The 17352-nt window shown below is 38.5% G+C and overlaps 1 protein-coding gene across 1 annotated transcript; it reads right to left on the reverse strand.

The window, feature by feature from the left end:
• Positions 1–480: 480 nt before the first annotated feature.
• On the reverse strand, positions 481–9363 carry smg8.S (SMG8 nonsense mediated mRNA decay factor S homeolog). The gene is made up of 4 exons (XM_018249652.2): positions 7581–9363; positions 6147–6292; positions 4353–5234; positions 481–2418 (listed from the first exon to the last, which is right to left on the reverse strand). Exons 1-4 carry the CDS (start codon positions 9100–9102, stop codon positions 2221–2223), a joined length of 2748 nt encoding a protein of 915 aa, XP_018105141.1. The 5' UTR covers positions 9103–9363; the 3' UTR covers positions 481–2220.
• Positions 9364–17352: the final 7989 nt, after the last annotated feature.

A 17352-nucleotide genomic window follows, 5' to 3' on the forward strand; every position in this document is an offset into this window, starting at 1 on the left:
GCATATGGGCTTAATAAATTTTCATCTTTGAACACAACTACAACCAGACTCAGTGTGCTGCTGGCTTCTTTCTATAAAGGAATAACATAAAACTTTTTTTAAAAACACTGTTATTATACATATAGATATATATCGCCTAGCTAAATTCAGCAACTGTACTGAGGGGCAGGGTGTGTGTGCCCTTTGCATACATGGGCAGATAAGCTACCAACTTGGTGAGAATGGGTCAAAAATTCGGCATCTTATATCTGCCCATGCTTGACCTTTAAACTCTGCATAACTTTACTTTTAACATTTCACACCCTCAAACCTATTTTCTTATAATCCCTAATAAACCCATTTCTTTTGTAATTTTAACCATGAAAAGACAGTTCTGGTTTAAGTAAACTATGTAGCTCCAGCATTTTTATTATCATTCTTACATCTTTAGACAGCTGTTATAGAAATTTGCTGATATATTTTACATGATAAACAGATCAGTCCGAGTAAAATGCATGATTTATTTATAAACTTGAACCCTTAGTATGCAGTCTGTACTGTACAGTTAACAAAAATGTAATTTACGAACAGTGTCATTAAGAGACCTATTCAGGTTAGTCACTGTTTCCAAATCAAATACACCAAAAACATACACATAATTTATCAATCAATTAGACAATAAAGGTTATACACTTTATGACAGGATACAACTTTGCACATATTAAAGGACCACAAACTTTTCTTGCAGAATTGTGATTAAAACAGGTGAATGCCTATGCTGGTATATATATTCATGGTTGATCTTGCAACAAAGAATTCAATTTACTGAACTTGGCTACCCATTCAATGAGGTCTGATCATGCACATGGCACTGCCTCTTTGCATCCATTTAGCAGTTTATAACAAAACAGAAGAATAATTTGGGTGAGGTCTTGTTCCTTTAAATGAGAGCATGTTTTTGAATGTGTATGCTAAGTACTCTTGGCCCAGAGCCTGAGACATATGCAAGGGCACGATAACAGATTGGAACATTTTATGCTTTTGGTGTGACATGTTTTTTTATTTCTTTATTAGTGTATAAATGCATATTCTGAAATTTAATCCGGGTCACTTTTCTGTGCCTGGACAAAGCGATCTAGACGTTATCAAAATAAATAATCTTATCAATCAAGACTGTTTGATAAATTGAATTTTACCAATAGATGATCAGGAAGGTTGTAGATAGCCTGCCTATACAATAATAGCAGCTTAGGTAATGCAAAAACTGTAAGATGATGAATGAGTAACAACACCATAGAGAAAAAAAGAGCTAAATGCTATACATTCCCTTTTTAACATTTCTATCAAACAATTCCATGGGAAAATAAAAAATAGAAATAATGGGAACCTTTAAGATTGCTGTACATCACCCCCCCCCCCCAGAGTAATAATGATTTTTTACAACTAGCCCTGTCAAAGTTCCACATCTTATTTTGTTGCAGTCCAGTTCTTAGTCAATCCACTTAGAGGTGTCAGCCATGCTGTGCATGATCTCTAGCTGCTGGTGCACAATACATATGTAGAGAAGTGCTATCTGTGCTTGTAACATAGGGGTCAGTCCAGGAAAACAATAAAATTACGTTTAGTAATAAGTACATTTTCTACTGTAGGGCCTGCTGAAACAAGGAAGCCGAAAATTAGCCCGTATGCAGGCATGAACTTCCTCTCCTGTCTCCACCCGGAACCACTGGTTTAGCTCGGCGCAGGCATTTGCGGCTAATTTCAGTGCGAATACAAACTCGCATATCTTCGCATAAAACAGCTGCATGTGCCTGAGACAACACAATATTTCTAGGTACAGACAGGACAAAAAGCTACTGCCCTTATAGGGGCTGGTTTTTGGCCAGTGTATTTCAACAGACTGTTTTCAGTCCCCATATGGAGATAACATGGGATAATTAGTGCAATTTATACAGTAGCTCGGGGTTTTAGTTATGCTTTACACAATTCAATATTATAGACAAAAAGCAGTGTATAGGAATACAATTACTTTTATTTATATTAATGTGTTAGACCACACTGCAATAACCCTAAGATTAATCTTGCACATAATTGTAGATCAAAAGTCTTCTATTACAGAATGAAGTGGAATGGAGCATTTACAATATAACAAGTTTTTTTCTGACCAATAATCAAAATTAAATATGGCATGCTTGGACTATATGTTATCTTAATACAGTTTCCTTAATAAAAAAATACATTTTACTGGGGGACAGTTCGCAATATCCCTTTCGTGACTTTGTAGCTCGGAAGCTGCTGGTTTTCCTTGGGAGGGTAACAGGGCCCACGTTCTGAGACATAAGAGAAGGGAAACCTTAGAACCCACAGTCCATCAGAAGGAAGGGTGATATCCAGCTTTTCAGGGACAAAGACAGGGCAAGGAGGAGGTCCTGGCTGCACCTAAAATATATATACAACATTATCATTGGCAAGCTAAAATATCACAATATCCAAGTATATCACCAAGTTAATTAAAAAAGCAATAGATGTAAGGACAACGTCAAACATAGTGCCTGAAAATTATTTTTTTACCAGGAGGAATTGGAATCACCACATGTAAAACACTTTAAAGTTGATGATCCAACTTACTCTGCATTCTCCCATGATTAAGCTTGATTGCCACATGTAAAATGTTTTATATTCAGCACTAATGGGCAGATTTATCAGGTCGATTTTCGAATGTGAATTTTTTTTTTTTTTTACTCTAATAAATTCGAATATACTCACAACTCGAATGGGAGGTTATTTAGGAAAAAATTTGAACGTCTAATATTCGATCGAATAGTCCTGATCCAAAAATTCAGGTTTAGGTGGTGAATATTCGAATTAGAACTATTTTCATGGTCGAGGTGTGATAAATCTCACATTCGAATTGGGGAATTAAAATTCGAATGTTTGAATTTTGACACCAAAAAAACTATTCGAAAATTTGAATTTACTATTCGACCCTTAATAAATCTTGTGCCATTGCCTTAAAAGAAAACTGTCATTATTATATTCATTATAATATACATAACAGTTGTTATAATATACAGGTATGTGATCTGTTATCTGGATAACCGTTATCCAAAAAAGCTCAGAATTACTTAAAGGTGTCTCCCATAGACTCCATTTTATTCAAATAATCCAATTTTTAAAAATTTAGTTTTTCTCTGTTATAATAAACTGTACCCTGTACTTGATCCAAACCAAGATATAATTAATACTTATTTGGAGCAAATCCTTATTTGGAGTATTTATCAATGGGTGAAAGTTCATCCTTTGATAAATACGCCTTTCAAAATCCCATAGAAATGAACGGAGATTGGTGGAATTTCACTCTAGGTGATCTCTAACTTCACTCTTTGATAAATATACCCCTTTATGAGTTCTGCATTATGCTTGTAAATTTAAAATCTTTTTGCTTAATTGAGACATTTTACAATGGATATGTGAATCAAGCTGTAATTGTCCAAATGCATGCCCATTGTAAGAACTCAACACATTAGCTACTGTATGTAATAAACTCCTAAATTCACTTGGATCTATAGGTCTATGGTTATGATAACCCTGTTCTGGGATTTTTTACTATTAGTTAAAACAGTATGCCATGGTGTATACTGAATGCTCCTGGACTAGATAGTCACTGCAATGTGCCAATTAATCTCTTACCTGAATATATAAAAGCTTCTAAATGCTTAGAGTGTCCCAATATGAACTGTGATTTTGTCAATGTATTTTGTATTAAGGACCAGGAAACCAGGGTCAAGGCAGACATATGTAACCTGGACTTTAATTAGCACAAGAATGTGTCTGAGTTCAACTGATTTGATGGCATGTTATCCAGTTGCAGGTACACTTTGCCAACATCTGCACCTTGTGGGAGAAGATTATAAACATGCCAACTTATACAGGATACATAAATGCCCATATACTGAGCAGACTAGCTGGAATCACATGTATAGTGGCAGTTTAGATTTGGAGTCCTATAGCTCAAAAATACATATCTTGAACTATGCACTTCAATGGTATATTTGGCTTACCCTTTAATCAAGGTATTAAACCAACAGTATGCAGCTGCATTGTTAATTTGCATAGGATGTTTTTAATGTGTATTGCAAAATGTATGTAATAAAGGCAGTGTTACAGGACCGAAAGGGAGAGGTTTGTTGTTTTGTGGTTTGAGTGGTTGCACTGATGTTTTTTTTTTCCTTTTTTGATTATTTCTTCCACCTAGCACCACCCCAGGAAACTATAATATTATTGCATGGCTTATTGGGGTTGTAACTGCAACTAAAGGAAGGTGCGTAATCCAACAATTTAGTAAGTCTCTGTAACATTTAACTAAATCTTACCTGAGGAGCCAATATAATTTGTACAGGAGCATCTGGTACAACAACAAACAGTCTCATGAGCTGAGCATAATGAGGTTTAAGTCCTCTGCCCTGTGATGGTGAGAGCATATACAAAGGCATGTCACTGTTGAGTGCTTTGATTGCAGATTCTTTAGGTCCATTACCTATCGCCTTCATTATTTTATCTGGGCCTGAGCACATAAACCTACGTCCCCTAGAATCCTCATACTCAAAACCTACAAATGCCCTCGCAATATCATCTCTTCGACGGCCCCGCCCCATTACCACAGCATTTCTTTTCCCAGGAATGGACTTGTTGGGGGCTGGCCAAGAGTTTGTGTCAAGGTCACCTTCATCCTCTGTCTTAGTGCGAATTACAATGTCCCAAGGCATTAAGTAACTTGTTCCTGGAATAAAGCCAAGATGATCTAATCCAGTGTGGAAATTGTAGGATTTGGCAGGACCAAGTTTTACCAAAGCCCAACTAGAACATTTAGGTAAAAGTCCTTTTGGTGAATTTATATGTACCATGCCAGGTAGATACTCGATAGTTGAGGCTTGACGATCCACTAAACTTGGCCTTTTTTCAACCTTCTCATCTGTCCCATGGCCAGAAGCTTCTGTATTGTCCCCTCCTGCTTTTGGGCCCTCTGGGAATGTGCCCAAACTATCAGTGGATTGGCCCAGGCTTAGTGCTAAACTCAAACTTGTACTTTCTCCCTGAGTTTGTGGTTCCTTATCCTTTATCTTCTCTCCTTCAACTTCACCATCATGTGCAGCAGGCGAAGCCTCGTTGTTTGCAGGAGCTGGGTCTGGAGTGCTGGGCTGGAATATGGGGAAGGTGATGTGATCCAGTTTTCCACAACATTTTTCTTCCAGGATCTGTCGAATGCATAAGCACTTTGTTTAAATATCGAAAGTATGGCAAAAATCACAAACTATATCTGAACATGAACATTTGTACAGCAAAACAGAAAAAATTATACCATGCTATTGTGACATATACTTACATAAAGAGATGCAGTACATCAATAATTGAAAAAAAAATTGAATTTTGTTTTCAAAAAATTTTAAAACTTTTGTTCTTATGTGGGCACATTGAAAGGAGATAAATCAGTCACTAAGGGAACAGGGCAGATTATGGACAAAAAAAATCCCCAAACACTCAAATGTGCTTACTGAGAGGCAAATTCCACTATTAATATTGAGCACACATATGGGTCATTAGCTGGTAAAATCAACACTTTTTGTGACACCATTTGCCACTGGCAGACAAAACACTGTATTTGCTTAGCTTAGTGTTTGCATTCAGTTCTTTAAAGACTAAGGGGCAAATTCACTAAATGACGAAGCGCCTAACGCTAGCGTTAATTCGCTAGCGTAGCGCATTTTCGTTAATTCGCGATTCACTAACGGACGCTGGCGTAAATTCGCTAGTGTTACTTCGCACCCTTACGCCTGGCGAATTTGCGCAACGGATGTAACTACGCAAATTCACTGACGCGCAAATTATTCTGTCCCTAAATATAATAAAAATCAAACAAATTATAATGTGCTTAGAAAAACAACATAATATAATACATATAGGGAAAAAAAGACCATATTGGTATAAGGTTACCAGATAATAAAACCAGGGACACATATTACAAATGAAAGCTGCTGGGCTCCGCTTACCACATTACAACACTGGGATTTGGAGAAGTGTCCCTGATATTTTACAAGACTTGGTAACCTAGCCTAAATATGCTTACACTACACATGCTATTATTAAAAGGATAACATAACATATAGTACCTGATAAAAATCATAATTTGCACTTTTTATGTCAAACGGGTCTTCTCGTGGTGCCTGTTTTCTTCCACAATTACAGCTGCCTGTCGAACGTGCCCGACTGTTGTGAAATAGAATTGGTGGATTTCTCTCTGGTTCAATTTTTTCTCCTAAGATTGAGCAAAAGTTTTTTTTTAAAATATGCTCTTTATTTAACACAAAAGCATAGTGAACTGGTAAATGCTTTCTGAAGGGAAAGCACATAATCTGTCCAATAGCTATGTAAAAAAACTAATTCTAATATGCATATGAAAAATAACCTCATTCATAATCAAATCTTTATCTCCAGTATAGTTCTGGTAAGCTCTTAAAATCTGCACATAGATATAAAAAACTATGAAAAACTATGCCATTAAAGTTAGAAGTGTCTGTTAGGAGTGTGGGTATACACATTCTATGTATACATGCAATTATTAAGGGTGCAATATGAATCTATTTGTGATTAGTAAATATGTTGGAACATTATATAGGTATAATTCATTATCCGGAAACCTGTTAGCCAGAAAGCTCCAAATTAAGGGAAGGCCATCTTCCAGAGACTCCATTTAATAAAATACTGTACATATATATATTTTTTAATGATTTTCCTTTTCTCTATGAAAAAATAAAACAGTAGCTCTTACTTGATCCTAACCAAGATAAAATAAATCCTTATTGGAGGCAAAACAATTGTATTGGGTTTAGTTAATGTTTTAGTCAATGATTTTTAATGGACTTAAGGTATGGTGATCCAAATTACAAATTCAGATCCCTTTTTTAGAAAACCCACATTCCAGCATTCTGGATAACAAGTTCCATGTCTGTATCAATAACAGCTTCCCTGGAGCCTCTAATCCTTCACCATCTTTTATGCTTTATGCCATGCTTCTTGCGCGAATTGACGCACGTAGAAATACACTTGCATATAGAACAGACTGTCAGAGAAAGGGGACCGGACATGGGGTAGGCGACAGAGGATCATGCCTGGTGCCTCCCCCCCCAGCTTTTGTGCCCTAGGCATGTGCCTACTCTGCCTACACCTAGTTCCGTCCCTGGATGGCACTACTTATCCTAAGTTCACATATGGGAACAGTCCTTTATTTTAAAGCCCTGTCAGACAGAGTATTGGCTCCACTTCACCTGCAAAACCTTGCTTTTTTTAATGCAAGCTAGTGCACAGAAACTTCAGTCTCTTAGTGACTAATCTCCCTGTGTGCCACCAGCTTAACTGAATATTCAAAGTACATGGAACAAGCTAGACTTTGGTTTATGTTTAATGGTACAAATTGATACATGTCAAAGCTAAGAATTTTGGCACCCGAGAAAAAGTGTTAAAAACAGGGCGAGTGATAGAAATATTAACACTTTGGTTATTGCATATAATATTTAAACAAACCACACTTTGACAGCCGAATTTACCAGATTTAGGCAGCAAATGGAACTTGTGTACACAGTGTTGATCTGTTAAGCTCCTTTCTTCACAAAGCTGATGTCCACTACTCCAGAATTTATAACAATCTTCATTAAGAACAATGGCATATTTATGGAAAGCAGGTCCCCGGGCATGCTGGCTATATACCCTTAAGGCCTGGGCAAGTTGGTTTTTATGGACAGTTGTGGTGTAATTATGGGGCAAATTAGACTGATAAGCGCTATGTGCCATGGGTAGAGCTTTTTGGCATCTGTTTTCTGAGAACTTGGTGTCTGCATCCAGATACCCTTCTAATACCTTCATGTTAGCAAGAAGCTTTGGGGGAAATCCACCTGGGAAAGCAGGGGGATCATCATCTTTATTTTCAATGATAATTTCATACAGCTTTAAAGCCACACTAACCCACTTTTGGTATGTAGGGAGCTCAAAGTGAGACGGCTGGGGATTTCTCCCCACACTGTCATCAAACCCTTTTTTTGTGAGAACCAGCTCCACGTGCTGGAAGAGGAACTCTCTTAGGGTGCAGTCAACCAACTGACCAGATAAATTTGTGTTATTTTCAACTGTGAAAGACAGCTGGCGAGTGTGTCTCATCATTTGATAACGTCTCGGACCCGAAATAGGTACTAAAGACTCTGTATCTTTCAAAGTGCAGTTGTGCCTCAAACCCTCCAGTAGTATGTTTACAGGGTCTTCATCCTCATCAGCCACTATATACACAAAGGCCTGATTGGCAGGCACAGTGAATAGACAATTGATGGATTGGTTAGTCAGGACTCTGCTTTTCCTAAAGATGCGGTAAATCTGGTCTTCCAAAGCATGCTGCAGCCTCCTCTTTGGAGAGTGCTTTTTGGGTTTGTCACTGGTCTGCTGCCCTTGACCCTTTGGCTCTACTTTAAGGGCTCCATTAAGCTGAAACATAAAGAGCAGCCTGGGTGGACAAGGTCTGGCATTGAGTTTCCAGTCCAGACCCACAGCACAATCCTTCAAGCTTGGCTTCAGTGATGGCAGCATCTTTTGTCGTACACTATCCAAAGCCCTAAACAGTTTCTCATAGGTGATATCAAAGCAGCAGGTAGGGTGCACCAGCACCAGGATATGGCACACTGAGAATAGATAGAGGAGGTGCATGCAGTACAACTTCTCCTCATCCTTCCACCACTCGTGCGCCTCTGCATGGGACACTCCGCGGCTCAAATCCTCACAGGCCTTCAGCAGGGAGCCCGTATCACTCAGTCCGTTCAGAAGCACGTACAGCACCCGCGAATCCTGTTCATAATAAGTCTGGAAGAGACTGCGTTCCGAAGGCCGCTCCGGGGCGCGGTGAAATAGCGGAAAGATGTGCCGGTCGCACACAGAGTTGACGAGGGAGCATTTTTGCCAGCTTCCCTGCGCCAGCGCCGTCTTACCAAAAAGTCCCACGACGCACACCTCTTCATCCTTCCACGCCGGATCTATGTCCGACCCTAGAAGGTCCCGTAACACGGTAGGCCCCCCACTCCCCACCATGTTTTTGTATTGATTCAAGAAACCTCAGTATTGCTTGGGGGACCAAATTATCCGGAGTACAGTGACGGTGCAAAGTGGAAACCGTCCGTACGGAAACAACTTCCGAGTGGAACCTTTTCGCTAATTGTATTAGGTACCGCCACGAAGCGCCATCTGGTGACTTGAATAAATGGCGGTAGCGGAAAGCTGTTTCTTAGTAATACACTCAGGTCAGAATCAGTAGGCACAGTTGCACAGAGACAGAGAATTAGGTTTTGTCAGATTTAGAGCCTGCCTCTGCTGCCTACCCCTAAAGACAGCTGTTATCTTATCGGTTTTCCCTATAGGTGGCAATATTGAGTACATTGTACCCAATTAATCCATACATTTCTTCAATATATTTGTGCTGTGTATGTTTATACCATAGTGTTCTAGCTTAGTCACTTACCCCAGTGACACGACATGTTTCGGGTTTCAAGGGCCCTTTCTCAACTTGAGAAAGGGCCCTTGAAGCCCGAAACATGTCTGTCGTGTGGACACAAAATAAAAGCATATTAGCAGTTATTCTGCCTGCTGTATGATTCCTAACCTTTATGATACATTTGCATCATTTGTGGATGCCAGGACGGAGTATCCAGGGAACATCATACGAACAGCCTACTAATTTAAAATACACAGCTGACGGTGTGAGCCTACATTAGATCTCAGACAGGTGGGTGTCCAGATACTTTCAGTTATTAATTGATGGCAGGTCAGTTACAAGCCAAGGTTCAAGGATTTTCCATATGGTTCTGTGGTATATGGCACCATGTCCACCTGTCATATGCTAAACTTGCCCATACACATACCAATCAATATTGTAGGAGGCCCTCGGGCTGGGCAACTGCTGGGGTAAAATACTTGAATGATATAGTGAAGCAGGGAGAACTTAAGCAGTTCGATCAGCTGAAGCAGGAACTAGGGCTGAGCAACCATATGCTGTTTCGGTTCCTTCAACTCAGGCATGCATACGTAGCCCAGTTTTCGGGGGAAGCCCTCATAGTCGTAGAGCTTATTCGAGAACGGTACCTGCCTACATCTTTCTAGGCCTCTTAGTTGGTTCTACACCATGCTATTAAGGGAAGATCATGATCCCATTGCACACATTAGCTGTAAATGGGTTTAGGATCTCCCCCACTTGGAGGAGGGAGCCTGGAAGGACATCTTGGAACAGGTACCCGATGTTCACATTTCAACTAGAGACAGATATATACATATAAAGTTTTTAAACAGAGTCTACCCCATAGGCTGGTACAGATTTATCAGGGACATCCCGATGTTTGTGTGAAATGCAACTTTGAACAAGGTAATTATATGCATGTATTTTGGAAGTGTCCTAAAATCCAGACGTTCTGGGCAGCCGTTCTTCAATTCATGGGATCCTCGCTAGGTCTGCCCCAAATTCGAACTCCTGAATATTGCCTTTTGGGGCACGTGGAGGACCTCAGCTTATCGGTTGGAGAGAGACTTTGCCTTCAGCAACTACTACACTTCGCAAGAAAAGCCATTCTTCTGACATGGAAGGCCCCTGAACCCCCAACTCTGGGTTTTTGGATCAAGTTAATAGATGAGATGCTTCCGAAACAAAAACTTACCTACATGGCACGCTGCTGCCCAGCCAAGTTTGGGAACATTTGGGGCCGGTGGTTGATTGATCCACAGACAGACAGCAGATCTGTAGATATTTTGGACTGAATGTATTAATATAAACTTGATGTATCACAGGATGCTAGTAACCCATCCCCTTCTTCTTTCTCCATTTCTTCTCTTTCTCCCTAATTCTAATTATCTCTACTATCTCTGTTATTATAAAAATCAATAAAGAAAAAGTTAAAAAAGAAATATTGTAGGAGGCCCCATGATCCCAGCTGATATGCAAATACTAGGGATATCAGTTGCTTTATCAATCAGGCATGTGTGAAAATCTTAGCTAACCCGATATTGCCTCGCCGTTGGTGGACATATCGTGGAAAGATCTGCTCATTTGGAGACCTTGCCAAATAAGCAGATCTTATCGTACATTGCCACCTTTAGTTAAATGCAAAGTTTTTTCGTTGGTGAACGATCTATTTCAGTGTAATTTATCGTGACTTTAGTGGTAATCGAATGATCGTGCATCTTTCAATTTTTTGTCCGACATCTGTCAGAAAATTGATCAGCCAGGTTAAAAAAAATGTATTGGTCCCAGTGCAATCTATCTATGTTTGCAGGGTCAAGCAGACATGTAATGTAATGCAATGAGATGTGTGACATGCTCAGTGGTCCATGTAGCGGATAGTTTTGAATGTAGTGTAACACATGAAAAGTACAAAATTAATGAGTTTATAAACTGTAATACAAAGTCAGTAGTGTATCTACTAACGTGCAGAGTTTGTTGCAAACAATATGTAGGTTGTACCATTAGGCCAATGAAAGAGAGAATAAGGGAACACATTAACACTATAAGATCAGGCAGTGAAACCACAGTAGTATCAGGGCATTTTAAAATGTGTAGCAATAGTAATGTGGCAATGCTGAAAGCACAGGGAATAGAACGTGTAACCTTGGATGTGAGAGACCTGCGGGCTAAATTGTTGCGAGCGGAAGTGAAATGGATACACAAATTGAATACCAGACAGCCGCAGGGATTAAATTCAGTTTTCGATATTAGCTGTTATATATAATGAAGTTTGGGAAACGGTTTTTAGGTCGCAGAAATCTGAATAAAGATATGAAATATGTACATAAAATTATATAAACAGAAATATAGAATTTTGTAATCATAAATGGATTCTGTACCCACTGTGATTAGAAGTAAAATGTAAATATGAAACAGTATCTTTTTAATAGCAGTGTTGCTAAAGAATAAGCCATATGGGACAGTGGAATGAACTTTTTTCTACAATTTTTTACTATTTTGTAACAATGTTGACCATATCAATTTAGACTAAGGAACAAAGTATAATGAATTTACCATAGTACTGAATGAACTAGTAGAAACATCGTTTAGATATAGATTTATCATGGATTAACTATTAATATATGAATATCAAATGAATGGACAATATCAGTTGATGGACAAATCGTACATTTAAACGATCGTTTTGAGATAATCGTGGTCTCACAATAACGAAAAGATCTTTTAAAAATCTTTACATCTATGGCAAGCTTTAGTGTGCACCCAAAACCATATTGTTTTTTAACAGTTAAAAAAGTAGGCAGACTGTAATTTCAACATAACTTTTATTTATTTTGCACAAGTTGAATAACTGTGTGTATTCTCGTTAACATTTAGGGGGTTATTTATTAAAGTTTGATTTTTTCTGGTCAGAGTTTTAAAGGGGAAAACATTTTTTCAGAGGGAAAAAAAAAACCTCAAGTTGAACTAGACCCTATACCTTTAAAGTGGCTGTTTGCTAGGTTAGTGTCACCAGGATACCAGGAAAGATACCAGGAAATTCTGTAAATTAAAAAAAAATAGTTGTTTATGTACTACATTAAGGTTAAAGAATGTAAGCATTAGCAAACCTTTTTCAATCTGTTGTTGTGACTCTTCCAGCACAAAGAAAGAAAAGCTCTCACTAGAAAATTCCCTACATTTTGAATGCTGATGAAACCATCAACCAGAAGCAAATTTAGATGCCAGGTACCACTTGTTACTACTAGATCTGGAATTCTGCAAAGTAGCAAAGAATGCAGCCAGTGTAAACTAAGGATTCTGAATTAAAGAACATTTTTAGGAGAATAATATAACTGCACGTTAAATAATACACATCAAAGGTCATTTACAAATATAAAGCAGACATTCTGATAGTGTCCAATTAGCAATAAACTTTGATAATTTTTTCTACAGATTGAATAATGATAGTACAGCCATGGTTGCTATGGGCCCTGGAAATATTTGTAAAATCTTTGGAAATATTCTCTGCACATGATCTTGACTTTAAGGGGCAGATTTACAAAATTCGAGTGAAGAATTCGAATGTAAAAAACTTCGAATTTCTAAGTATTTTTTGGGTACTTCGACCATCGAATTGGTTAAATTCGTTCGAATTCGAACGATTCGAACGATTCGAAGTAAAAATCGTTCGACTATTCGACCATTCGATAATCGAAGTACTGTCTCTTTAAAAAATACTTCGACCACCTACTTCGGTAGATAAAACCTACCGAAGTCAATGTTAGCCTATGGGGAAGGTCCCCATAGGCTTGCCTGTGATTTTTTGATCGAAGGATTTTCCTTCGATCGTTGGATTCAAATCCTTCGAATCGTTCGATTCGAAGGATTTATTCGTTCGATTGAACGAAAAATCCTTCGATCGATCGATCGCAGGATTTGCGCAAAATCGTTCGACTTCGATATTCGAAGTCGAACGATTTTAGTTCCCAGTCGAATATCGAGGGTTAATTAACCCTCGATATTTGACTATTGATGAATCGGCCCCCAAATGTAAGGATGCAATATAAATTATGTTGTGTGGGTTTGTTCTGTACACAATTAATGAGCATGTAATTGTCACACTCACAAACACAGCTTGAATTATACCAGCACCTACTCATATGTATATTTACTTATCATGTGTATTTAACAATTTGACTAACAGGGATTTGATCTAGCTGAACCACATGTTGCAGTGAACATGCCACATTGAATAGAAGTGCAACACAGAAGAGTATGTTTTACAGCAACAGCAGTTATGTCCCTCACAGTTGAAACCATAAAATGTATGTTTTACAGCATGCAAGTGGCTAAGGGAAATTAAATTGATTATTACAAAAGTACATTTTCTCCTACTGTGAAAAATAAAAATGAAGGAGGTGTTTCTAATGCTTATAAATGTTCAATAACATAAGAACCATAGAAGTTATATATTTTTTTATTTTTCTTCCAAAATGAATAGCTAAAAGAAAGAACACTTGCAGAAGGATTTTTAGTTAGTTGATATTAGTGATATAGTGAGTAATATAGAATGCTAGCTCAAGTGGTTTTATACATCATGCAATATATGGTTTAATAAAACAAACATTGTCCTCAAAGGAGAAGGAAAAGGCTTGGTGCACTTGGGGGTGCCAAATGTTAGGCACCCCCATGTGATTGTATTGACTTACCTGAAACCCTGGGCCGGGCCCGGGGTTATACCAGTGAGCACCACGGAGCGCTGCGCATGCTCAGTAGAATGAAGAGCCGAACTTTAACTAAAAAGTCGCCGATTTAGTTGAACTGCGCATGCGTTTGCCCTGGGAAATTTGAAGAACAATGGAAGAGGATCACTCCATGGTGCAAATTTCTGCTGATAGGAGCACTGGCCTGGGGGTTTAGGTAAGTCAATACAATTACTTGGGGGTGCTTAACCTTTGGATGCACAAAAGATTCTTCTTCTGTCATTAAACTTCTTTCCATTTAACAAGGCAATGGTAAGCCCTCACCATTTGAAGGTGGGTTTAAGGCTCTTTCCCAGTAACAAATAAATCCAAATTACATTTACAGTCATAAGAAAAAGTTTGGGAACCCCTCTCAGCCTGCATAATAATATACTCCACTTTGGTGGTATGTCTTTCATTTCCCAGGAACATAGTACTGAGGTGTTTTCTGAACAAAGATTTTTAGATTGTAATTTCACTGCTGTTTCTGTAAATAACAACTGCCTTCCACAGGTAAGTCATGCATGGAATCTGACAGATAAACCTGCAGGCCCAACAGATGGTTTCCATACAAGAGGCAATACAAGGAAAGCTCAAACATAGAAACAGAAAGCACGGTTTACTGCAGCATTCAGGAGAAAGTTTTTTTAGCTGACACAATTTAATGTAGCTATAGTAGGCAAATAAATCCATCATCAATTCATTTCACATGACTTAAATATAGCATCTGACTCTAGCTTACATACAAAATTGACAAAAAGTTATTAAAATTGCCCTAAATCTACAAATAAAGGTCTTGAATCAACATATAGACCTTACAGTGTTTGGCTGAACACTGTAAACAAAATGAAAGTTAAGATTTTAATAAATAAAAATGTACCCATGTTCTATTCATTCCTATGGGATTTTTGTAAGCGTGTTTATCAAATGGTGAGCTCTAATTTTTGATCTAATGATAAATATCCTTCTAAAAATCCCATAGGAATAAATAGAATGTGGGCGAGTTTTATTAAAATCTGAACTCACATTTTGATAAATCTGCCCCTTAGATTTCATCACTTGCCATGGTTTCTTTTTGTGTTTGCCTGGTCAACGTGCCTTATAAATTGCCATAATCTTGGGGGAAAAAAATTGTAAAAAAAGCATGATTTAAAAAAAAAAAAAAAGACTTTTAGCTGTTACCAAGCAAAATTATCCTAGAGGTCTTACATTTCTACAAGCTTAAGCAGAAGGTTTATAATATTTTCGCTGATGAAGCGTGATCAATATGTTGCTTATGTACCAAGCTAAGCTGTTTATAGATATTGTAGGATATTCTGCTATATGGCCTCAAACCACCTCTTGTCACACTGAAGAAAGCATTTATGCACATACAGACATTTAAGTTACTTTTACGACAGACAGTTTGTTCATAGATTTCAATATATTTCAGCTGGCCAACTACATCAAAGTCATCCCTGGTATGGCCAGTCCTTTCAAGGTTAAAACTCCCAAACATGGTTGCCCTCTTTATTGGCCACCACTGGGATCACATCACACTATAGCTGGAAAGGGTGGGAGATACAACATGGAGCTGGCCACTGCTCCTGTATAAACTATAACAAACAAGGGAAAGTTGTGCTCACCACTAATTTTTAAAACCATTAGGCGGGGGTGCAATGAGGCTGTGACCACAAAATACATATAGACAAATACAAGAGGTGATCTGCACTGAACCCATTATCAATATATTTAGGACATGGAGACATTTTGTGCATTGAGCTACTAATAGACGCAAAGATAATATTGTACAAAACTAATTATCGTACGATATTTGGTGCGTGTATGGTGGGAAAAGAGCCGACTGATATCGGCAAAAGACTTGAATATCGGTCGGCTCGTTCTGGACGGAAAATTTTGATCATGTGCCTTTGAAAGCATCCAAACATCGTCCGTTGTTAGTGCTGAATCGTCAGATACAGTTAGAATTCTATTGTTCGTAATTGATCTTGGATGATCGTAATTGTTCTGTCTATGGCCACCTTTACCCTTTAAACAAAACAGGGATTGCTTGTCCATATATTACAATATATTTAAGCTGGCCAAATACATCAAAGTCATCCCATATCTGGCCAGTCCTACACTCAAGTTGCATCTGATTCATTGCTTCATTCTATTGAATGAATTTAATTCTATTGCGTCATTATACATATTACACAGGGACTAATATTTACCTGCAATTTACTAGCTGCTTTCAAGGTTAAAACTACCAAACATGTATTCCCTTTTATTGGCCACCACTGGGATCACCTGACTATAGCTGGAAAGTGTGGGAGCTACAACATGGAGCTGGTCACTACTCCTGTATAAACTATAACAAACAAGGGAAATGCTTTTAACATGCAGTTACATTTGCAACGAGTCACCAGGGTCCCCATCATGGGGGCACAGGGGGTACAAGTGTACCGGGCCCGGGCCTAAAGGGGGCTTGGCAGTACTGAACTTTTCAAAGAGCCGGGCCCCCCTTGACAGCGCCGAAGCTGTGCCGCCTCCTTCCGAAGTCCCGAACAGCCGAGATGCGGAAGCGACGAAAAAGCTGAACAGCCGAAGTCCTGAAGTGGCGAAAAGCCACGAAAACAGCCAAAGTGGTGAAAAGACCCGATGTCACGGAAACAGCCGAAATTGAAGTCCTGAAGCGGCGAAAAGACCTGAAGTCACAAAAAAAAAAGTCGAAATTGAAGTCCTGAAGCAGCGAAAAGACCCGAAGTCACGAAAACATCGGAAATTGAAGTCCTGAAGCGGCGGAAAGACCCAAAGTTACGAAAGGAGGCCAAGTTGAAGTCCTAGTTGAGTTCAATTCCTCTGAACACCAATGTGTGTTTTTTTATTTTTTTAATACCCTGGTTACCAATGTATTATTTTAATACTCTAGGCCCTTGCCACCAAAGTTTTTTTTAAAAAATATTCTTTGTGGCACCTATTTTTTTATTAACTTGTAAGGGGGCCCTGGCACCAATGTTTTTCTAAAAAATGTTCTTTGGGGCCCCAATTTTTTTAACTTATAGGAGGGCCCTGGCCCCCAATAGCTTTTTATAACTTGTGTGTGTGTGGGGGGGGGGGTTACCTTTTTTA

The sequence above is a fragment of the Xenopus laevis genome, chromosome 2S, assembly GCF_017654675.1.
Source record: "Xenopus laevis strain J_2021 chromosome 2S, Xenopus_laevis_v10.1, whole genome shotgun sequence".
In the NCBI taxonomy this organism is placed as follows: Eukaryota; Metazoa; Chordata; class Amphibia; order Anura; family Pipidae; genus Xenopus; species Xenopus laevis.

Bases quoted from the DNA above. Each gene is read 5' to 3' on its own strand.
- smg8.S (XM_018249652.2), bottom strand. From the start codon at position 9,102: ATGGTGGGGAGTGGGGGGCCTACCGTGTTACGGGACCTTCTAGGGTCG. The intron at 6,293-7,580 runs GTAAATTCGGCT...GCTCAATCTTAG, and splicing joins CCATTTGCTGCCTAAATCTG to GAGAAAAAATTGAACCAGAG. The intron at 5,235-6,146 runs GTACTATATGTT...TGCATTCGACAG, and splicing joins CAAATTATGATTTTTATCAG to ATCCTGGAAGAAAAATGTTG.